Below are 25,185 nucleotides of genomic sequence, written 5' to 3' on the forward strand. Positions count from 1 at the left end.
CGGGCCATGGGTAGATAAACAACGGTGGCTAGTGCACTGTACGCCTGAAAGGAGCAGCCCACTGGGTAGCCCTGCATTGGGCAGTGCCTCTGGTTAGTCTGGAAGGCTCTTAGGCTGTAGGAGCAATGCTGAAGGTGGACTTGGTGCAGGAATTAACAGTGAGGGTGCCAGAGCACTGGAACAGGCTGCCCAGGGAGGTTGTGGAGTCTCCTTCTCTGGAGATCTTGCAAACCCGCTTGGAACCCTGTGCCACGTGCTCTAGGTGTCCCGGCTGGAACAGGGGCGTTGGACTAGATGACCCCTAAAGGTCCCTTCCAACCTTAAGCATTCTATGATTCTATGACTTGGGTTTTCTTTATGTTTCTGGAGTTTGGGGGGGAAACTCCTGGAGTCTGGTGTGGGGAAGATGACTCTGGGCAGCTTAATTTTTCATAGCCAAGAGTTGATGCTGCACCTTGAGATTTAGAGATGATATAAAACTCATACACCTTTTGGAGAGTCATAGAAGTCCAATTTGATACATGCAGCATTCAGGAAACAAGAAAAAAAAAGGAGGAATTTGGGCTTTTTCCTGCTTTACTTATTGGCAGTCAGTTTTGTGACTTCTAGGTGTGATTCTTTTGAGCTGTGCCCTGTCACACAAAATGAAGCTAATCCACACAGAACCACATAACGGTTGAGGTTGGAAGGGACCTGTAGAGGTCCAAAGTTAGGTTTACAAAAAGAAGTAGGTTTTTGGTATTGGCACATTGTTACTCTGCAGAAGCATTCACCCTAAGACAGCATGACACCTGAAATTCAGAGGAAACCTGTCTGTCTATATGTCTCAAAAAGATAGAACATCATGAATTAGAAAACTCCTGAAAAGCATACAGATTTTAAGAGGATGTAAAGCATCTTCTTGTTATTGTGGAAGGAGATTTGCATAGAGGAAGATGAGAATTTTCTTGAGGATACTTATTTCCATAGCTGCCTACTTTAGCCTTTAAAAGCAGCTGGTATCTTATACTTGACGGACAGAGAGCTGGAGCAGATGGGCCATTGGTTTCTTCCTGAACAACGGCTCTTGAGCTGCTATAAAGACAGGCAGCTCCTGCCTCATATTTTGCATTATCCAACAACCATTATCCCACACCTGACAACGTTCTGCAAGTTGATAAAATATCACCTACTTAAGGCCAAAATTGAAAAACATGCTTGAGAGTAGCCAGCCAAATCTGACTGCCAGCATCTCAACATCCGCCCAAATGCTGAGATTTTCAGAGGGGGTTGCTATCTCAAAATGCCTACTCTGTCCCTGGGAAATTCAGGAGGGGAAATTATCTCCCCTTTATATCATTTTGCCAGATGGAAGTGCCGGGGAAAGTCAATCACTCACAAGGCAAAAGGGAAGCTGGAAGGAATGAGAAGGATTTCCGCGCTGACTTGCTCTGACATGCACAGAACTGAAAAGAAAGTAGAGCTGACAAAGTTATTCCAAGTCCTTAAGGTAATTTTTTATTTATTTATTTTTAATCACCTTGAGCGCTTGCCATTCATCAGTCTCACTAGGTTTACAGCCAAACTTCAAGCAACTGATCTAAAAACCCTGCATTAATTCTATGCAGTTCAGGCACTGGAGAGGCACTTGAGGTTGTGGCAAGAGTTCACGCATAGCTTGGCCTAATCAATATCCCCTTTAAAACACATCGCTCTTTTCCGCCTTGCAAGTTTTGAAAGTTGCTGCTTTAACTGAATCTTTTTCTCCTACAATTTCTTCTCCCAGTTCTGCATGTGCAGTGCTGTCCTCAGGGATCTCTTTTCTTTTGCCCTGCTACAGCCACTGAACTGTTAATTCCACAGACTTGTTCCATGATATCGAGGTTAAAAAAAAAAAAAATCAGTTTTGCAGCATTTCCAGAAAAGAAAGCTAAAATAAAATGCCAATTAAAACTTTCTGCTACTCTACGTTCGTAAGGGACTGGCTCCACTCCCTGCAAGTGGTGAGCGACCTGTCAGGTAGCTCTGGAAAGAACCACGTGGCTCTCACAAAAAAATAGGTCACAAGAAGAAGGAAAAAAAGAAAAAAGAATCAATACCTAAAGCCTCTACATCATTAATCATTTTTGGAATCTTTAGCTCTGTTCATGGGGGTGTTCTGCCTTTCTTTAATTGCCACCTTCTTGCCCCGTTTTGCCCAACGGGTGCGGGAGCTGGTGAGACCCGAGATCCTCGGGGGTTTGTGGCATGCTGTTGATGCTGCTGTTGGAGAAGATCCTTGGTGCGATTCCTCAGCTCAGCTCCCACTTCTCCTCGGCTGCGGGAGTTAACAAGTACTTAAAAGTTTTCCCATTTCTGTTTCTTCATGGAAACGTCCATCCTTAACAGCTTTGGGGATATTAGTGGGCATCATTTCTTTTTCTACTTAAAGAAGAAATTAGCCCTATGCATGTAATAATGTTTCTTAAGACTTGGATTTCCCTTCTCTGCTATAAACTCAAAAACAAGCCAAAAAAAAAAAAAATCTATGCTTAGATAAAGACCCAAGTAACAGGTGGCTTTTTAGTAAGATGATTACTTTTATTATTGCATTCTGAATATTCAGCGTTAGCAGAAACCAACTCTTCTCTTGAATGCCTTTCCAAATTCAATAGCTTTATCCAAGATATCTCTGTTTATTTCAGCAAGGGCAGGATGGGAAAAGCAGTGCTATTTCTGTAATATTTTATTTTATTTATTCTCAATGAAAATGAGAAGGTCTTTTTTACAGCTGCACAGCCTGTAATGTCAGCTTCAAGCAATCAGCTAAAAAAAAAAACACAGTTACTTTGCAGGTTTGAGAACGAGAGAGAAAAGAAGAAAAAAGAAAAGAAGAAATCAATTCATGTTGTCACAGTCTATCTAGAGTCATATTGTCCTCAGCCATTGATATAGAATGAGAACATCTGGGGATTCAATTACTCATGACATGAGTAATAATATTTCATTTTTGTCAAATAAAACTTTTTAGTTGCAGGAACTTTGGCTTACGTTCAGCATGTGATCTGGAAATGAAAACTAACACTGACTGAGGCACAGGAGGCCAGAGTCCTTGGGCTCACGCTCAGTGCAGGTGCAGAAAATCATAATCGTGAAAATATTTTTGAATGTCTACTTACAAGATGAGCTGCTGCGCTCCAACTCTTCATAGATTTCCTATCCACCTTGGAAGATTTTTGCACTAGTCACATGTAGCAATAGGCTGGTTAGGGAAAGGGCTGCACATCATCTATTCGAACCCAAGTTAGTGCCATTGGTAGTTAGTTGTCCAGCACTTTGGATTATTCAATCCACCTACTTAAATAGCTTTAGGAGCCATTAGGTCTTTATTTTAGTCTTCTGCTTCATGCGCATTCTCAGCTCATGCCTTTCAAGATGGTGCTACCGAAGTCAGTTTGATAGAAATCAGAGTTTTAACATGTGTATTCTTATTTTTTCTTAGTTGAGTATAGGTCTCTACAACTTTTGTCACTGACCATCACTGAACACTCATTTTGCAGCAACGGGTGAGCAGCAATACCCAATACTAAATCTGCACTCCCCTGTGCAATGCCTGGCTACCAGCAGGACTGTTGTCCCAAGCCAAGCACATAAACATTGTAAGATGAGTGCTTAAAGGCTCAGAGACAAAAGACTCAGAAAGGGCTGAAAGGCATTTCTCTATTTTTGTGTGTTAGTTAAAAGCCTGGATCTTGTTTTCTCAACTCCTTTCTCCATGTACGTTCTTTAAGGCTAGAGTATGGCCAGCAGACGTGATTTGCATCCGCTCTACAACATCACGGTTTTGCTGAGGCTTAAATGTTCCCCACAGGAAATGGTGTGAATGCTGCAAAAATTGCTCAAGTCGGAATGAAAAATATATTCCATTAGAGTCCAGCTAAGAGAAGCGCGGTGTTTGCACTTTGCTTTTGTGGAAGTGCTGTGTATGGCACAACTCACAAAATGCTTTGGGAGAACAGACACAGAAAGTGGGGTAAGTCCTCAGCGGCTCTGAACTGGCAAAACTGCCTCACTAATAACATTTAGGGCATCACTTGAGACCCTGAGCTCAAACACATGAGTTTGGGGCACACAGTCTTCCCTTGCTGACCTGGGAAAACTTTCTGGACTGCCTGCTTGTAATGTGGAGGTGGCCATCTCACAGGAGCAATTGCAAGTCAGCGCCCTCCAAAAATAAGACACAGTCACCAAGTACTGCTTGAAGGTCTCGCGTCTCGTTTTATGTAAGGCATCTAGTCCCACTGTGATCATTGCCTTTTAGAAATGTTTAACATTTATGGACTCCAGTAAAAATGTTTTTAATATAACGCAGATGAAGTTTGAGCTGTTAACCTTGAACACTGGGGAATGTGTTAGCGAACTATTTAAAGATAGGGAAAAAAATCTAAGGATTGTCCAAGATTTGCTTAGGATTCAGAAGAGATCTTTCAGAATCATTCAAATATTTGGAAGTTTTTGTAAATTATATACCAGCTATTATTACATAAATAAGGGTGATGCTCATAAGGCAGAGAATGCTGAAGAGAGGCTAGACGAAAGTCTCTGCTGCGACCCACCAATCTTGTTATTGCCCTTCTGGGAACAATACTAAGCATCGTATGCAAAAACTGGGCTGCATATCAGCCGATCATCTTTCACCGCTTATAAAACATGGAATACAAAATTCTATAGATGATTTAGCTCAAATACTAAGAAGGTTAAGAAAGTCCTCCTTGATGTGAGTTGCTGGGATCCTTCTCCAGAAGCAGAAGTGTTTTCCCCCTAAAAATTATATTTATATCTGAACTTACTCCCACAAGTTTCATCCTCTGCACTGACTTCCTAAATAATATAATTTTGATGATCTTAAGTGCTAAAACAACCCTTAAGCAAAGGATATAACCAAGCCACTAACTTTTGACCACAAATATTTCTACTGAAATATTAACTACAGTGAGGATTTGTAAAGGATTTGTATTTTAAGGTGGTCTCCTGTGCTGTTTCTTACATTTGGTATGAACTCTCAAAACCCATCTGTGATGGTTCCTTCCCTTCATCTTCATTCAAATTGCTCTTAAAAGACTCATTTTTTGAGCAAAGCTAAGAAATAGTATTCCTGTGTCAGTCGGCTCTTCTCCCCAGACCAATGTAAATTTAACTCAAACCAGTAAGATATTGCAGCACTATTAAGTGACACAGATAATGAGCTTGAATAATTGTTCAATCTTATTAGTGTAGCCCTCATACACCTTCCTTTCTTCCTCAAGCCCTGCTGCTTAGCATTCATACCACCTGATTTTAGACTAAAATTAGATTATAGGAATGCGTGCTTTTTATAAGAGGTCTTTTATTTGTTCCATAAAGTATTTAGCACTCTTTAGGCACTGCATAAATAAAAATGATCATGATCTTGGAATTCACCTTCAGGAATGGAAATGAAGAGATCTGAGTCCTTTCATTTCTGCTGCACATTCTCATCAGTGGGAACGTCTGGATGGCAAGACTTTGTGAAAAAGTCAAAAAGATGTCAGTATGGCAAAGGTGAATATGACAAAAGTATGGGTAGGGGAAATATATCTTAGTTTTAGAATTTTACAATATGGATTAAAAACAAGAGCCTTATCAGTCTTTTAAGTAAAAAAGATCTACTGCCAAAATGTTTGAAGGAGATGATAACAATTGCTGGCAAAAAAAAGTGTTAGTGGGTTCAAAACCCAGGTCAGCGAGTAAAATCACTTATGCTCATTTTAAGATTCAAAGGCTACATATAATTAATTAGGAGACATTTCAAGACTAAAAGCAACGATTTCTGGGGATTCTGCACAGTAAAGAACAGAGTTACCTGCCTTCTAGGTCAGAGCTGTATCAAGTCCAATGATCATTTTTGTCCAGCTCCCCCCCTTCTTCCCATAGTCTATATTTAGGGCTTGAAGTACCAAATATCGAAAGTTTTTTGAGGTTAAGCATGCCAATGTCCTCGAAACTCCGGGAGGCATCTGCTTAAGTCATTTGGCACTTTAACACTTGTAAAATGCTGTCTGCTAGGACTCACTTTAAATTAAAGCTATCATCAAGTGAAACAGCCAGTCTATGCTATTCGCCACGTCTCCTCTTTCACGCAGAGGAGAGAGAAAAGCAATTCCCCAAGGTTATTCACCCTATCCCCACAAAAAGCACCTATTTTCCCTCATTTCTCCCCTGGTTCTTTAGAACAAGGACTTTTGTGATGATAGCTAAAATTAAGGCAATGTGAATCTTATAGGCAATGTGAATCCTAGCACTGATGTCCTATGATTTTTGAATGCAACAGTCGTCACTAAGCACATATGGGTAGCCACCCCCCACCCTATAGGCTTCTCTTCAGATTTTAAAAATATCTCTGCAGAGAAGGATCAGATTGCACATAAGTGTGTTTTAAGATTAACATCATCTGTAAAAAGTATTAGGAGACCTAAAACAAAAAAATAAAACATTTCAACAGAAATAAATCGTATGTCATATTTTATGGGTGTTGAAGCTCTGTTTGGAGAAAATAAAAATCAAAATAGCAAAGGGACAACTCATGCATAATTTGCTCAAAAAAACAGGTTCACTTGCAGTAACATCACACCAGTTACGATCCCAAATAATTGCTGCTATTAATATTGCAGCACTTCGGCAAGACCAAACAACATTGGGCTGTTCTCATCTAACACATATACTGGATAGCGAGGAGTACTGCTCGCAGCACAGGAAAACAACTTAAAAGGTTAGAAGAAAGAAAGCGATACTTAGAAATAAGCATCTGAGGCATAGAGGATGCCTCAGTAATTTTATTTTGTTTGCTTATGGAGTAGTTACTTAAATTTGAGTCTCAATTGAAAATAATGATTTTCCTCCGAAAATGGCAGCCATCCAAATTGTGAAAATCCTGCTCTTTCCAATGGCTCACTTGAGAATGTTTAAATAGTGAGGACTGGATTCTCTTTCTTTTCTTTTTAATGATACGATTTCAAGCAAGACACAAGACACTACCCTATCCAGCTCCAGCTACTGTTTGACAGAGGAGAGACTTGGAGAGATTTTAACTTTCTCAGTCATCATCACCTACAACCTTGGATGAAAACTTTTTCTGACCTGATATTTATCCACCTCTAAGTGAAAGCGAGTCTTGAGAAGAGATTTGGAGCTGGAAAGCAGAACTGCTCCAATTACCTGAGATGGCTGTGGATGGACTCCTCGAAGCCCATGGGTTATATAAGGAAGCATAAGACATATCCTATATCAAGGAAAATTCTCTACCGTAGTTGGGGAGAGAGACACATGGTGGAAAAAAGGGTGTCCAAGCCTGGCAAAGCAGCATAGATGACATGAGAAGATGTCCACAGTCTACAGAACATGAGTAAAGGTAAAACTGGATGAGCTCTGAAATTGCTTGGCAGAAGGTCTCACCCAACAGGGACCAGAACAGCAAACAGCCAAGCTCAGCCTGGCTCCCTCCTTCCCTGCAAAATGTGGAGAGCAACTTGGGAGTCAAGCAGGTGTTTACAGGATCATTACGGTTGGAAAAAGCCTTGAAGATCATCAAGTCCAACCGTAAATGTCAGTCAGCACCACCCAAAACTTGCAGAAAAGAGATATGTTTCAATGAAGAGCAATTAAACCCCCCCAGATGCTTTATGTATTCACCCTGCAGATTCACCTAGCCTTTTTAATTCACCCTGCACTTACAAGCAGGTACTTGGTTTGGGCTGTCAAGACAGAAGTGAGTCGAAGCCATGTGTGCCTAGCTCCTCAGAAGACAGATCATTCCCTAACACAATGGTACGAGAGAGACGGCTGACAGGTAGCGATCAGGAGACTTCATTCCACTTGTCATGTGGTGGGTTGTCAGTTCTTCTCTTCTTCTGAGATAAAAGCTTAGTTGCATTAGATTTAAATAATGGGGAAGTTGCAGGTTAGCGGTTTTCAAAAGTACCCAAGTGACTTCAGTACTTAAATTCTATTTTCAAAATGATGTCGCCATGCAGGAATATAAGTTGCCAGAATAAATGGAGCTTAGGCACAATAAAAGAAATTTATGGAAGAGGAAGAGAAAGAAACCAAACCAAGAGGGCATAAAACTTGTCCTCTGCTGCAGGCCCTTGGCTTAAGGTATATATAATTTGCAAATTACATTTATAAGACAAAGCAAGGACTCAAAGTTCTAATTTAAACATACTTTTCATTTTGTTCTATCACTATATTTGTTAATTTTATTGCACATTTCTCCTTGTCCTTCTAAAAATGTTTCTTGGTGACACTTTTAAGATGGACTTTACCTCAAAAGGCAAATTACGCTAAAGATTTAAGCAGAGCTTCCCGAGTTTCTTTTCCAGTTTGCTGTGAAAAATATCCACTTAAATTATTCACTTGATTATTTTTTTTTTGACAGTAAGTAAATACCCACCGATTAGAAAAGGAGGTGATCATTTAAACCTCCCTCCCCCAAGTGAAATAGAAAACTGAAATGCTGCCCAAAAGACAAGAAATAAAACAAATGGTATTTCTGCTGCTGGTACCAACCTAGCATTAGGCAAATGAAGAATCCCTCGGGCTATTTCTTACTTAAAATATTTGTAGCTCTTCCAGCATAAAGTGGTGTTCACGGAAGAGGCTCGAGCCTGGGATTGCTCCTTGGAAACACGTTTCTCCTCATGCCTGCGAGGGTTCCCCCCACCAAGCCGCATCCGTGGGGACTCTGATGCCAACGTCAGGCTATGGAAAGCCCAGCTGCAACTTTAGGTAGGCAATTTTCAGAGCTGGCTTTCACTGCTTAATTGCTCTGCATCACCTTATAGTGCATGGCTCTCATTAAGCTATAGGTGCTTGCAGCACTTTCATTTTGATCTGTTATTTCAGCAGGCATCTACGCAGCACTGAGAGCAAATATGGTTTGAAACAGGGCTGCCATAGCAGCTATAGAACATCTAAGAGGAAGAGGGGAAAGAAAGAAAAAAAATAGGCCAGACCTTTATTAAATTTTAAAGTATGCCTTTGCTACACTCTTGTAAAGATCCAAATAGGGTATTCAAATCTCTAGAGATCACCAGTATAATTTCTTTATCATGTTCCATTTAAAATTTAATTATGTAGTCTACAACAAGAAGTATTTGAGTACTCTAAATAGGTCATGCAATAAGCAACTTAATAATATTATAAAGTTTTCCTTGTGAAGATCTTTTCTTTGATGTGCTGTTACACACAGAAAACCTTATTTCGAAAAAACAATATGCACTCGTACATATAATAATGACATTCTATATAAAAATTGTGAGGCTTCTTTATCATGTTATAAGCTGAGATTTTCAATTCCTTTTCTAACTTGTACTCCCCAAATGATCAGAAATAGCTGGTACAGTAAAACTGACACAATATAATCATGGAGAGTATTTTTATATCTTTCTACAGGCAAAGTTTATCTTATGAGGTTTCCTGCTAAATGATGTCCTCCAACTCAGGCTTTTCTGCTTTTGAATATCATCTGTAACATTTATTATTCAGTAGCAAAAATGAGGCTGTTTCTTCTTCCTCTTAAAAATCATCATTAGGGAACAATCAACAGCATTGGGTGGAAAATGGTGATATTAAAAGTCACTGTTTACCAAGATACTTTGTTTCCTTTATAAAAAGGCACATAGAGAAGAGAAAACATTCCCTCTTCCAACTTTTGACTATTTACAGGGCTTTCTGGGAACAAATCCCCAGTTTTCCTTCTGTAATCCAAATTGGAATTACAAATTACCCCCCTGCCATACACACACACACTTCTATCTTAAGAATAAACAAAATATATGGAAAAAAAAACAAATGAGAGTCACCAGTGCTGAAATCATTCTGATATTAAGACAAAATGTTCCAATATAGACACGTCTGTCCATGCTTGCACAGCCTGCAGCCAAGAGCCTTTGGCCAGTCTTACTGAAAAGGTGTAGATCAACTCAAAGCACAAGTACATCCATGAGCCACCATACCCAGGAAATGGCACTACGTCTACCTGTACAAATGAGGCTTCATATCCTAGAATTATGGAGGGTTTGAGTTTGCTTTCCTGACCCATTAGGCAAAACACAGCTTGCCCAGGATCTACAGGAAAGTAGTTCTTAGTTTTCTCATCTCGACGTGTCAACCTGAAATTGTATATGATATAAAACAATTTGGGTGTTAGGGCGATGACGACAGCGGAGTGTTGCAGGTTTATGAATTAATAACAGCAAAATGGCTCACTTGGAGCTTGAGCAAAGAACATAAAATATTAGATTAATACATTACAACCTAAAATTAAAAACCCAAGGGAGCCACTCGCTTAGAGGAATGCGAGAACAGGTGAGTCCCAGAGAGGGCTTGAGGACTAGACCTGCACGCAGCTGTAAACATTTGTTTTAAATCAAGACAAAATCAGAGCTTTTAATATTTATAACACAATTACAATGCCTTGTGCACATTGCTTACATAATCTGATTTTTACCCGCGACATCTTGCCACAGATGAAATTAAAGCCTTGCGGTAATAATTCAAAAAGCACATTTAGGCAATCATTAATGGCAAGTGTGAAACTGGATGTTTATTCAAGCACCTGCATCTTTCGTTTTAACTTTAATTTAAAGCAGAATTCATTTCTGCAGTACAAGGACGGCATGTTTCCAGTATATTAGTCATATAATATCCAACCAATTAGTGGCACGCAGTCAAACTGGAAATGCTTTAGCATTAAAAACAGTAAAAGAGACAGCTAAGTGGCCATATGTACATTCCTAAGCAAGGAGACAGTTGCACCATTGACTCTCTGATTTTTGTATGCAGAATAGTAACTTTTTTGCAGCTGGGATGCACAAAATCTCTTAAGTAACAGGTAAGCCTGATTATCGTCCAGCAAACAATTTCAAATGCCTGGAAAACTTTCACCAGAGTATTTCATTACCCAAGTGAGATACCAAGTGGTGGGAAATCTTAAATAAAAAGGTATGCAATCAATTAATTGATGCAAATATAATAGATTTGTACCCACAAAACAAGATGGTAGATGACTAAGGAGAAAAAAATCAAATATAGTGAAAACAGACATTTTTACAGCCTATCAATACAGACAAGCCAAGGAATGTACTCCATACGAAGCACAGGGAAAACTACATATCATAGCAGATTTCAGTTTTGTTTTTCCTTCTCCCCACCCTTTTCTCTGTCTGCATGATTACAGCATTTATTGCATCCTCCGAGTAGGCAGCTCTCTCTTCCAACCTCTGCCTCAGCCTGCAAACCATGTCTAGCTCTGTTATGTTGCAGAAAGTTTTCTCACCGCTGGGGAACCTGATCCGAGCTTTTCTGCTTTCCAAACAAAAAAATGCATTAGGAGAGTAATGTTTTCTCTCCACTTTCCACGTTTCCCTCCCCTCATCCCTCAGGTGAAATATAAAGCAAAAGCAAGGCCACCTGCAATGTCTCTAATTGCACAGCTGGAAGAAAGCCACATCTGGGATGTTGCTTTCCAGGTATGCAAAATCATGCTAAGCCTCCAAACCACTTAAAAGTGCTGCTTTAAACCCGTGTAGTTTCGGATGCTCTGGTGTTTCGCAGATGTTTTACTGCCTATGACATGCAGAGTATTCCTTGCCCTCCCTGCAGGCCCAAATCTCAATATCCCAGCAGTTTTCCTTATGAAAAAAAATCACGTTCTGGCTCAAAAGGTCGTGCTTTTTGAGAGATTTGCTTTAGAGCAACTTGCTTACCTTGGTAACGCTCCAGATAGCTCGGTGGCAGACTCTCTGAAAGACACAAGGGATGGAAAAATCAGTGTGTTTAAAGCAGCTGAAATCAGTGTGTTTAAAGCAGCTGTAATGTTTTAGCAGCAAGAAACCATTATACTACTAGTATTTCATATAAGTGCAGAAGCACATGCACAATTTTATACATAGACGTGTCTTTCACAGAGATCAGAAGCACTGAGGTTAAAATGGACTTTTGGAGATCATCTAGTCCAACCCCCTGCATGAGGGAGATATCACGATTGTGATAAATGGATAATGGAGTGTGATCCAGGGCTTTTATCAAAATAAAGTTCTCAATGGTTCAATTACTCATTTTCTAAACATAAAATTATCACTACTTCAAATGCCAGCACTGCATGATCCTACATAGCTAAAATGTAGCATTGGGCCAATTTTCTAATGGAAAAAATCCCCATTTTTAGTGCTGCAGAAACGAGATATTCAACTTAGATTTATACAAAAGTCATACTCTGAGAAAACGCTAAGTTAGTGTTGAACTGTTTTGTCTTGGGTGTTAGGCAATAGTTCTTTTCCAAATAGTTGTTTTCCACACCTATTATTTGGTGTGTTTGGAATTTTGCGGGGAGAAATGATGTCAGAGAGTGAAAGTGAGCTAAGGTAACCGACATATCACATTAAATTGCAATTAGCTACATTACCATGGCCTATATACATGACAAAATATATCTCACTTCTGCTACCATGTTATGTCCTTGCTTCCCTCCCCAGTGCATTTGCTTAGACCTTAACCAAAAATCAAAATCAGTTAGATAGCTCCAAATAAGCAATTTTCCCTGCTCTCCCATCTATAACAACTCCAGAAAACAATAATAAACAGGCATAAGGGGTTTGTTCTGCTAGACTTGACCAAAGGTCCATCCAATTTCACATTTTATTGCTTAGTTGCTAGATGAAATCTCTGTCCTATGGCCAAGGTGACTCTAGGAAAGACAGCCAGTTAATATCTGATTTCCTTCAGCTAAGATTCAAATTGCAAGATTTCACATCTATAGCTTGGGATCTTGTTCTCAGCATTCTACTGTCTTCTCCTGATTACCAACAGATGGATAGAAAATCTTTCCATCCTCTTTTACATTCAGAAAAAAAAAAAAAAAAGTTAAATGACATAACTAATTAAAATAGCTTTTGGAAAACTCTCTAGATTAAAGATTGCCCAAACCCTTAGTCTAGTGATCCCTGAGTAGCAGAACCATGCCTTTGGGTTTTTGTTACAAGGTAATCAACTTTATAAAATCAATCTCTGAACCTAATTTCTTTAGGAATCCAAACCAAAAAGGTAGACTTCCACCATTTACTGTAGTTTCTGCATTTGTATTGGTAATCTTATGTAAAATCTGTTTAAACTATTAACCTTGAGAGATACCTCATCATCAAGCTAATTACCCCTTGTACAAAATATGAATCATCAGTTTTACATGACATCTTTTTATCGTCTGTCACCAAAAAGTGAATAGGATGATCTTATTTACCTTCTCATTGCTGCTCATTATCTGACATATCTTTAAAAAAACACCCCTTCCCTCACACTTTGACAAGTCTTAATCTTTTGATTTCTAGTTATGCTTTTTCCTGGGGCCATTTGGTTCCTGCTATACACTTTTTTGATGTGATGACTAAAGATTTAGCAGAGCAAAAGTCAGAGGTCTTCTATAATTATAGATCTTTCATGCTCTTTGGCACTATTTTGTCCATGACCAAGGTGAAAGGATCTTGCGTTTTTAATTATTTTTCTGTTGTTGTTGAGTCAGTGACACCCAGCTTTTTCCTGAATGGTTACATTTTCATTTTTAAGATCCATTCTGGTGCCAGGGAATATAAAAGGGTGCCCCTGGACACGGGCGACTTTGCGTTTTGTTGACTCTATCTTCAAGCTGTGCTGTTCAGTTTGCGGGTGACAGAAGGTTGCCATGAACCTCACAGAGTTTCGCTTGAAAAGATGCAGATCAGTGGTTGCAAAGAGGAGTAAATAAAAAACAGACTTCTCACACCCTTCTCGTGCACGCAGCATTCAGAAACAGGCCAATACGGCATATGGAAGCAGTTCAGAAGTCCCAGCTACAAACTAGGCACCAGTTCCCACTCCAGAAATCATCTGGGTAAGTATTTAATAGGGACCACTGACAAAGGCCATGATAGTGAGTCCAGTGAAGGGCTACTAAGATCATTTAGGGACTGGAATATTTCTCATATGAGAAGAAGTTGCCAGAGCAGAGCCTGGTCAGCCTGGAGTAGAGAAGGCTGAGAGAGCATCTCATCAATACATATAAGTATTTGAAGGGAGGATGTAGAGAGGATGGGGTCAGATTCTTCTCAGTGGTGCCCAGTGACAGGGCGAGATGCAATGGGCACAAAGTGAAACACAACAAGTACCATCTGAACATGGAAAAAAATCCCAAAACCAAACCCCCAAACTCGTCACTTATTGTGAGGGTAACAGCGTTGGAGCAGGTTTCCCAGATAGGTTATGGAGTCTCCATCCTTGGAGATATTCAAAACTTGCATGGACATGATTCTGTGCAATATGCTCTAGGTGACCCTGCTTGTGCATTGGGTTTGGAATAGATGATCCCTAGAGATCTCTTCCAACCTCAACCCTTCTGCGATTTTGTGATATAAATGACTGCAAATATGAGAGGCAGGAGAAACAGGTAGAGAGCAGAAAGAGATAAGAAAATGAAATTAAGGTGGTGAAATACAGAGTTGGCTTCTAGGGCATACAGCTGTATTAAATGTATTTTATTATTATTAAAATTTCCAGCCCACTGGTATTAAAAGACTTCCTTTTCTAAGCCTTATTCAGAAATTATACAAATCAAATAATTAACCTAATATTTTCTGTAACCTATCAATGAACTTGATCATTAGATGGTTCCAACAATCAGGAAACTGTTCCCTTCCACCTATAATCATAAGCACATTTATCTTTCATTTTTTGGGGCAACAACTTGAATTTTTTAGTAAGGCTGGATATTACTTCCTCTAGAAGGATTCCCCAGCTTTTAGCTACCTATTGCTGTTCTGATAATAGAATAGTACAAAGTGTGATGGGTTAGAAGACAGGACCACATTTTATAAAATATCAAGTAGTGAGTCAGTTTATTCCAGGAAGCACCAAGAAGAAACCATGATTAAGGAGCATGTTAAACTGGAAACACACTGCCAATTTCTGCCCAGGGCAGTGAGAGAACTGTGCACCTAAATTTCTAATGATTTTCATTTTTTCTTAAATAACCCACTCTACAAGACATGCTGGTCATATGAAAACAATTATTAAAAAATCAATGTGGTGAAAAAAAGCCTGAATGTGATGAGAATTGTAACTGAAAACAGTGTGTGCCTTTGCCACATACATTTTTAATGCAATTAATTACATGGTCAGTTTTGCATTTGGGCAGATCAAATGCCAATTTTAAGCAAAAATGTGCAAAGTAAAAATTTTTGAAATCCATCTCAAACTTGAATAAAATTATAAAACTTACAAACAAAGGGGAAGAACAAATCAGGATAGTTCCCAACTATGCAAGATTTTATTGTTTCTCATCAATTCACTGAACATTTAAACTACAAAATAATCTTTCCAAAAGAACTTTAGATTAATAAAGAAAAAATGTTTGTTTTCTAGAAAACAAATACAACTATCCTTTCAATGGCACTGGAAATAAATAGTACTTTTGCTGCTGAAGATGGTTAATGTCCACTGTAAGTGTCCTGTAAATATAAGAAGTAGCAACACCGCTCTATAAATATATTTTATTGGAGTTAAAAAAAAATTTATGGAGCAAATTACTTATCAAGAAAATCCTTAACATTTATTTAAAGATAATGGATACTCATTCTGCAGTATTTCAAGAAAATGAAACTGGATCTATGCAACTAATTTTCATATTCCTATTACTCCCAAATGACACATACAGTAAATTATCATTTGTGTTTATTGTATCTACAACCAAAAAAAACCCCATTTTTTTTTTAAGAAGAAAATCAGTCTTGGATAAAAGCGAGAGAAAGATAATACTAAAGGGAAAATGATTTCAAGATCACATGTGTTCATGTCCTGCTTAGGATATGCAAGGACAACCTGAAAATAGCGAAGATGTGGACCTGAGAGCTTTCCCAGGATTGCTCCACTGAATTCAATGCCAATTCCATGCACTGAAGTGACAGAAAGTTTACATTAACATCACCCAAATGAGAAAAAAGGCATAGGACCAAAGGAGGAAAAAAAAAGACTTTAGCTGAGTCCCCTGCAAAAGCAGGGATGATGTTAAGGGCAGAAAAAGACAATGCTAAAGAGATGGAGAAGGCAACATTACTGAACTGCACATGATCATGCCATTTCCAGGGAGAATTTATGTTTTCCAAGGTTTTTCCCAAAATGCTGTGTCGTGCTCCAAAAAAAAAAAAAAAAAAGGCAACAAAAAACCTGATGTCATTCAATAAATATGTGAAGAGCTTAGGCTGTTAAAGACGCTTTGCACCCTCTGGAGATGGATAAACAGCTCTTCTTAGAAAGCAAAGTGAGGGTAGGGGAACGAAGTACCACATACACATACGTATGTTATGAAATTTCTCTCCACCATCTGAGAAATCTTTCTTGTAGGATAAGAGTAGGATGTGTGCACATTCGTGTACCAAAGCAGAAAAGTATAAATATTTTAGTCAGAACCTTACATTGAAGTGGAAGTGGGAAGATTTGCATAAAAAGCAGCAAAACAGACTCACGGCTTAATAGTTTTGTTTAAAGAAAGTTGTTCAGAAGAACTCTTCATACTGTTTGGAAAGTGGTGTGTTTGCATTAAATGTTTTGTTCACTGAGAAATCATATGGTGCTCTTATCTCGGAGGCTGACTGGCAGCTGTTGTTACCACCTACGCGCGGGATTTGGCACAATAAAATCCAAGCCTTTTACTCTGTGCAGCATTTTTGTCCAATTTATAACTCTGCCTTGTGAATTTGCAGAGGTGTAAACTGAGGCACAAGAAACAGGCAAGGTTTTAAAAGGCAACTGCACTAATCTTATGCATAGGCTGACCTTAAGTACGCATCTGCTAGATGCCTATCACGAAACTTAGCAAGCTCTGAGTCAATTCACATCAGTCAGGGCTATGCTTAGAAATACTTCTTGCAACTGCAGCATGGAGCTTCAGAATACTTTTAAATCAAATCACAGACAGCATGCAAGCTATGAAATGGTCATAAGCCATGTACCCAAGAATTTGGGAAGTACTAGGTCTCCGTCAAGAATGGTTTTTGTTCTCAAAAGTATGTATTCCACCAAAGTAATGTATGGGTGTACTAGGGAAGATGGTTTAAAAAAAAAAGTTAGCAACACATTCCTCTGCTTGCCTGAAGCACAATTCTTCCTTTAATCCTCCACACTCTTGGAGAGAGGATAAAGCCTGCCTACATTGCAAAGAGCACATGAGGACAAGGACATAAGGGTTGTGGTAGGAGGTGTCTGAGCCAACAGCCTTGGTGTGTACAAAGAGTGTGAGGTTTTGTCTTCTCCAAGATGAGCCAACACAACCAGTCAACTGCCTGGAATGTGTTGCAGCAGTTAGTTCTATCACTTGCTTTCATTTTTAATGAAATGCAAAAAGAAAATCAAAGGCTAAGGTCATGTATCTAGTTTTAGTTTCATCTCCTTTGTTAAATTTTGTTAAAGAATATCACAGGTGGCACAAGCATTAATTGCAACAGAGGGGATGTGTTCAAGAATGGAATTAAGTGCAAATTGAAAAGAAGTTATTCTAGAGTATCACTTGAGATGCTATGGTTTTTTGCTGGAATATCCATCGACCGTGGACATAATTGGATATGTCAAGTGTGCTGATACAGTGTAAGCAACAGATCACAATCATGTTGACATCTAAGAAGTCCTATCTCGAGAAGTACTCAACTATTGCAAAACCATGAAATTCTTCTTTGTTTTGCCCCACAGGCAAATTCCTGATTGCCAGGACAAAAAAAATCACCCGTTCCTCCAGGCCACTCACTGTCCACCTACACGCAGAGAGAGAGCAAACACCACAACCACCACCAGCCTGCCCACTATGTTCAGCAACACACAAAAAGGGAGGTGGAGGGGGTCTACAACACACACCTGAGCAGTGACAGCATTGACAGCTCCAAGGACCACCAACCAAAGGGGTATGTCCCATTCATTTCAATGTTTTTTAACCAGGCCATCAATGAATGGCTTTGCAGATCACGTGTATACATGTGTCCACTCACTGCTATGTCTACATACAGCAGTAGTGTGATGAGAGAAAAGGGAGATAAGTTGAAGAGAAACGTTAAGTTAGTCTAAAAGAAAAGATGTATCAGGAAGAATATAATTACTTAGTTGGGGATTTCACGAAGACTTGGGGGTCAATGCCTCTACTCTTGCAGAAAAGTCCCGTGGCGTTTTTAATGACCGGGAATGGTTAGGACATTGATTTCTCATTTCAGCTGAAAAATGGCACCTCTAAAGGCACATTGTTGTCTCTCCTCAGCTTCACAAGGAGGATGATTCAGAATCGACTTGGAAGAATTAATAGTGCCTATTGAAACACCGTGGTGAGAGACAACACCATTCACCAATCTTAAATTGGACATTTTCTTTGCTTTGGACAGTTTCTTGGCTTTGTTAGACTGCGTGAAAATAAGCAAGCTACGCTGAGAGGAGATACGAGGCATAATGTTATGAAATTTTGAATGCAGTATTCTTATGGCCAGATCAGTGTATTTCATAGAAGGTTTTGTTTTCCCCATAACACATGTTTTTATCACGCCTTTCTTTATAACTTTATTATACTTTATAACTTTATTAGGTTTATATAGGCAGAAAGGATCAAAATGGTAGAAAACAATTTTAGATAAAAAAAAATGAGATATTCAAAAATACCAATATTTCAAAGGATTCTTTTATGTAAGTATATTACTGTATCATGCAAAAAGCAGCAAGCGGTTACATTACACTACATTTAAAACTTCAGACAGAGTTGAGCTACCTTGCAAGGATCACATATCTGCAACAGAATTTCTGTGTGAACAGTCTCTGAATGCACTAGCTAAATACTCTTCAAATACCAGCTAAATACTCTTTTTTTAGCAAGTGATGTAAGAAGTTCATATGTAAAAATCTATTTCTATGCAGGCTGACATTCTGGATGATTAGCTGACTGAGATAAATGACATGAGCAAACATGCTTGTTGTTTTCTCTCATGATTATTTTTAAAAGCTGCATTTTTCACAGTTCTAATTTTGCTGCTTCAATATTCCTATCTTTTGCCTTCCTCTTTAGGATAAAGAAACAATGTCAGTATGTATTCAGTGATAAAGCCTACCATTATAACAATGTATATCCTGGATACATCCTAACAGATACACCAGTACATATTCCAAATAAAACAGACCATCCTCATTGTGACTTTTTTACATATTCCATGTAAATTAAGCTTTAAGATCTCCAAAATATCTTTGGAAGCACAAATCAAAATGCAATGCAGGCTAAATGCAATTTAGTCAAGAACTTGGCCTCTTGCCTGAAGAAGCATCTCAGGACATGGCATTAAAGAACTCCCAACAAAGGCTGCTCTGTTGCTAACGAGGAAGATAAAAAATGGAGAGAGAGATGGAAGAAGCACAGTATTTTACCCATGTTTTAGATTGGGATTGGGCCACAGATGGGATGCGACTCAGCTAGATTTCAAAAGTTAAAAGTTCAGAAAATAAAGCAGTAGACACCATCTGTGGAGACACAGTCGGGTCCTCTGGGGAACAGCAAAAAGCAGGGTCTGCAAGAAGGATCATGTAGGAGAATCCACGCTGGTCCAGACTCTTACATGCTCACCTGGACAGCGCAGAGATAGAAGGAGGTGATGCACGGATGTGCCTTGGGGCACATTTGTGCAAGCTTGGTGGGAAGAAATATTTTCTCTCACTACCAAATGGGAAGAAACTCATATGAACCACAGTAGACTTTCCTCCCCATATTCTTGTAAGTGCTAGGGTCACTTGTCTGGGTAGAAAATTTTGCACACTTGGCATTGGAGTGTTGGATAGCTCATGTCATCGCTTCAGTTGGATGTAGCATCATCCTTTGAGCACTGGCAAAGAGAGGGTGTGGGAGGAAGAGAAGGGAATCAGGCCTGCAATCCCAACAGTAACCTGAGCTCAAATTTTGTTCCTGTTGTACAGGTATAGAACTGAAGGCAGAATCTGGGCCATGTGTTAATTCAACTGAAGAATTCACACAGTCACAAGGATGTGTAAAAGGTACAAAGAAAGATATTGTACGATAGACGAAAACGACCTAGATTCCTTGCTTAGCTTCTAGGAGTTGGTGCAGGATTGCAGCAAATATATTCTGATATTTGAGACAGCCTCATGTTTGTGTTCAGGGCTGTTAAATGTGCCATCTACATAAGTGGCTTTTATCATGTAGCAGCTGCTAGTTGTGTCAAATGCTGAATTCTTTTCAGTTTAATGATGAATGACTTTTTTTTTTTTTTTAAACTAACAACTGTTTTCCATTGAACATCCTCTCCACCCTCCTCCCCCACATTGCACGTGTTAAGTGTTCAAAATGTTGGGATTTCCCGGTACTGGACATTCAAACTAATGCACATGTATTTTCAGGAACCAAAGGTATTTGGGAGCTTTGTCTAAAACTTCTTGCAGAGAAGTAACCCTTGATTCGCCACCAAGCAGCGCTAAGCTTGAAAATGGTATCTCATCCTGATCTCAAAATACATCACAGACTTAGAACAGTTGTGCCAAAATGAGCAATGGGAAGATCAAAATTCTTTTGGGTCCTTCAGCAACTGTGTAATTCAGATATTTATGTCATATTTTATTCAATGCAGGGCTGGGCAGAGATATGCACATGGGAATCTCTGAAATCTTGTGAAGGACTTCTGGAATGAAATGAGCTATTAAAATACAAGCACCACAGAAGAACTAACATTAGGTTAGGAAGGGGATGGCCTTGTTTGCTTGATTCAGCATGCAGAGATTTCACTTTACAGAAAACTGGTAACTATCAAAAAAAATGCATCTTTTCAGGCCACGAGTCCTTCCTACTTCCAGCTCTCAGAGCTGCCAACTCTTGCTGTATTTTTCCACTCAGAAGAAACCAGGAAGTATCTGAAAGTCTCATGAGGTTGGCTCTTGCTGGAGTTTTGGGCAGAATCTGGGATGACAGGCATGTCCACATGCCGTAGCACAGGCAGATGCAGCTCACCCTGCCCACACGCTTCGCTAAGGAAACAGGAGCCGGCTTCTAAAAATGCTGCAACTGCCTTCGCTCAGCTCCGAGGAAATATTCAACAACTTTGGAAAAACATGCCTACATTTTGGATGCTTATCTTTAACCAAGTGTAGGTTTCATCAGATAAGAGTGCTACGGAAACCAGTCTTATCTGTCATATAATACCTGTGTTGCAAACACTGCCAACGTCTCCTTCAGACATCTGTCCATATGTCTTTTAATAAACCTGACACAATAGCTTACCTATTGTGTTGGGCAAGATCAAACAGTGCCAAGTTAGCTCCTTTCTACCCCAATCTCTCCTCCCTGTGATCCAAAAAAGTAACAACAGGTTGCAGGGTAGGAGAAATGCTCAAAGGGTTCTGTGAACAAGCTTGCCAGCCAGCACGTCTGCATCCCATTAGCTGCAGTTTATAACCGTCCTTATGCTATTTCCATAAATACCGCAATGTCTTCTGGACTATCTCAGCACAAACCACAACAGATGTTGGATGCTTTTATTCCTTCATTCTGGTCCGCTTGCTGTTTATTCTTTTTTGACCCCCTTTTCTTTTAGCCACCTGTCTGTCCACAAATCAGAGCTGTTTCAAAAAAAATACCTGAAATTCTGTTTTCATTGGCCCCTCTACCGCTGCCCAAAGATTAACCAGGCAGAGGTAGGAAAAGGGGGTGAGATCTGGTCCACCATGGAACTTCTGACCTTAAAAGACTGCTTAAATTTATTCATGATCACCCCAAGTAGTTAGGGTTCACAGTAAATAAGTCTGCTGAGCCAGCCATTCAGGGAAGCCAAAGTACACAAATACCGCTGTTCTCTAACCAGCTTGTTAATGTTATTGAACAATTTATTGATGGTGTTGTGAAATTATTACGTGAAGTGTTTCTAAGGTGTGTGTTCCTAGTGAAATAAATCCATAAGCAAGCCCTTTCCTCCCCGACCCTGTCCAAACCAGGAGATGTTAAGATAAGCTCTTTAATGGCACAAACTATTAGGATGCGATATATAGCAGGTACATCTATTAATCATCAGACCATTTATGCTCTGCAATTCCAGCACGGTTAAATAACATGGACAACTAAGTACCTGAATCAGCTATTAGCAAGCATTCCCGCTCATTAAAACTCACTTATTTAGACTTCTGCAGTGGTAAATGTAACCAGCCCTGGAGGAGTGTCATAGTGCTTGGAAATGGCACATTAAGCTTCATTTACCCAGCTCTGTTCACAGGCAGAGAAGGGAAGAGGGGGAAAAATACAGTGAGGGGCCGTGGCAAAGCTTTCCAAGGTGGCAGTAGAAAATGACGAATCTGACCAAGAGAGCCATAAAGCTTCCTCAAGTACGACAGTCCTGTGAGGAGTTATTTATCATAGTTTGTTGAAAAGACTCCTACGTTTAATACTATTGGATTGCAAAAGCTGATTATTAAATATAATTACAGAAGCAGCACAGAAATGATAGTTTATTGCGGAGCACAGGCAAAAGAAATGGGGAACACTGCTAGCACTCAAAGGCCTATCGTTAGCTTTTCTGGGAGAGCATCCACAGATGTATACACATTTTATTCCAAATTAGCATTGATTAACCAGAATTATCCTTCATGAATTTCTGATCGGGGTCAATGCATCCATCTATACTTGGAGCGTGAAAGCAGTCACCAAACTGGATTGCTATTTGGGTTTCAGCTCTTATCTCTTTGCTTAACACTGGTTTATTAAAAAATCCACAGCTTGCTGACAAGAAATATTGCTCACATTTGCTTAATAGCAGCCCTGTAACATATATTTTTTGCCATAGTGCTGCCGTTTGAAGTGAACATTTTATTTAGACCATGCTAGTTATCAGAAGGGTCTCCAGGCAGTAAATCTTCTGAAACAACAAATTCTGATTTCTTATTGCCACCTGCAAGAAGAAGTTTAACCTCTATTATAGTACGTCCTTTTCTCAGGATCTGCCTCTTGCTTCTCGGGCATCACTGTCTATGTTCGTGAAATCTCTCTTTTAAAAAAAGAGGTTTTTATAATATCTTCTCTAGTGCCTTGGGATAGACATGCACACTTTTTTTTTTTTCCAAACTACCAGGCAGAGCAAACTGAGACGTATGTTTTCTCCTTCATATCTGGGACTACAGTTCACGCAAGCACCAAGCGTGCAACAGGCAGGGCAATAAAGCATCTTTCTACCACTGCTCTGAAAGATCCCTTCTGGTCCACAAAGTCTGGAATATATTAAAGTCTGAATCCTGTTGCTGGTCCAACACTGAAACATTTCACAAAAGTCTTGGAAGGAAGACATTTAGTGACAGATGAATTTTATCTTACTTTTGAGGATAAAAGGAATGGCTTAAAACAGGTTTGGAGGACCGGAGATGACCTTGGCACTTCAGGACAAAGATTGAAGGCCATTACAAAAGCATGAACAAATTCATCTGTAATATGGTGTGATCCCTTATTCGTTTAGCAGAGATTTGTTTTGCAAGAGGAAATATAACTGGTAGTTTTCAGGCTCAGCAGCCTACATTAAGTATCTGCATTCCTTCTTCAGGAAAATATGTTTCAAAAGCTTCATGTTTTACAGACAAAACTGGAGTCAAACACTGGAACTGCACGTAACACTCCCGAATGAAAGGAAGATTGTACATTAACTGCGAAGAGAAGAAATCAGAGTCTACCTTGAGGCATTCAAATCCACAGATTTTTTTTCACATGGACTAGTGACTTGTGGGTTGCATCATCAAGAGGGTTGCATCTAAAAACTAATGGATAGATATCTCATGAAGATTTTTCAATCATATTGCAAAATAAAACAAACAAAACATTGGCCATCTACCCGCCTCGGTAAAACCAAGCACATTTGGGAAAAAAAATCTCCAGGTCACATCAGCTCATTGGTGTAAAGAAAGCAAGTTTTCCTTTTGAAGGTTTTTGACTCATTTGCAACAGATAAATCACTGCAGCAGCACATTCCAAGTGACAATTATCTTGCTGCTATAACCATAAAAATAAAATAAAATCAACACAGAGAGAATTCAAAGTAAGAGACCTAAATTATATATAACCATACTCATAAAACTCCACCTCTGCTGAAAGTTGCTCTATACACTATACATATGCCAGGATCTCTTAATCTGCTGCTGATGTGCTGCATATTGCAGTCGTGTGCAATTACAGTTAGCTATAATTAAGAACAATTACAGCTTTTATTTCTCCACTTGTTCTTTAAAAAGCACAGTTGTAATAAAACTTTTTTTCCCCCTCTCTTTTTTTTTAAAGGTGAATATAATTATACATCCCTATAACATCTCCAATAATTAGTTTGACTCAAGTTTCTTCTGGAACAATTTTCATTTTAACTGTCAGATCTGCCATCTATAGTCAATAGAACACATTATAAAAAATTCTATCATTAACCTTTTTTCACCCTATAAAATTCTGCAAAAGAACTTGAAGAAATTGAAGAATTTATTGCTTGAATGTTTAACGGCCAAATTCAACTAACACCCCTTCCCCAGCAATCCCTTTTTAATTGCATTGAAACATTATTATTAGTATTATTATACTAGCTAACTGTAACAATAATAAATTAAAGCTGGGTATAAAAGGTATTTGGCATCTCTCTATATTTTATAGGCTGCTTTCCAACCCAATTCTCATAAAAGAATCTCTCTACTGTATCTTTGTTTAGAATCTACCGTGATTACCAACCATGCAGACTGCAGGGAAAAGTAATTAAGTTTAATAGAAGCCACCCTCATTTTTGAAGCTGCCCTCAATTTAAGCCATAGAAGGAGAGTAATTAAATTTAATGTGTGCCACAGCTTTTAAATGAAGATATAGCATGTAAAATTCTCTTGGTGCACAATGCATCTTTTCCTTGCACAGCAAAACAAGTGTTGCGATGCAAACAGGTACCAAGCTACAACCACTAAAGTCAAATTAGTTTTCTTCTTCTATCAGTAGCGCTTTCCAGATGGCCAGGTAGGGCCTCTGGATGGGTGAAGATCAGCATAATTTAGAGGATGGGAATTGGGAAATCAGCAGCAGGATCACAACTGAACTCTTTCCTTATCCAGCCTTTGCCACTTTATCTGCTTAGATTAAGGTTAGAAGAAGTAAATTCAGCATAGGTT

At 39.1% G+C, this 25,185-nt stretch overlaps 1 protein-coding gene across 1 annotated transcript in view; it reads right to left on the bottom strand.

The window, feature by feature from the left end:
• CELF2 (CUGBP Elav-like family member 2) overlaps positions 1-25,185 on the bottom strand; it is a 311,231-nt gene that overhangs the window by 238,810 nt on the left and 47,236 nt on the right. Inside the window, exon 2 of the mRNA XM_088526296.1 lies at positions 11,742-11,777. Coding sequence (XP_088382422.1) covers positions 11,742-11,777 — 36 coding nt within the window. The remainder of the gene's footprint in view (positions 1-11,741; positions 11,778-25,185) is intronic.

Source organism: Tinamus guttatus, unplaced genomic scaffold (genome assembly GCF_059628265.1).
Source record: "Tinamus guttatus ecotype Peru unplaced genomic scaffold, ASM5962826v1 Tinamus_guttatus_pri_ptg000245l, whole genome shotgun sequence".
NCBI classification, from domain to species: domain Eukaryota; kingdom Metazoa; phylum Chordata; class Aves; order Tinamiformes; family Tinamidae; genus Tinamus; species Tinamus guttatus.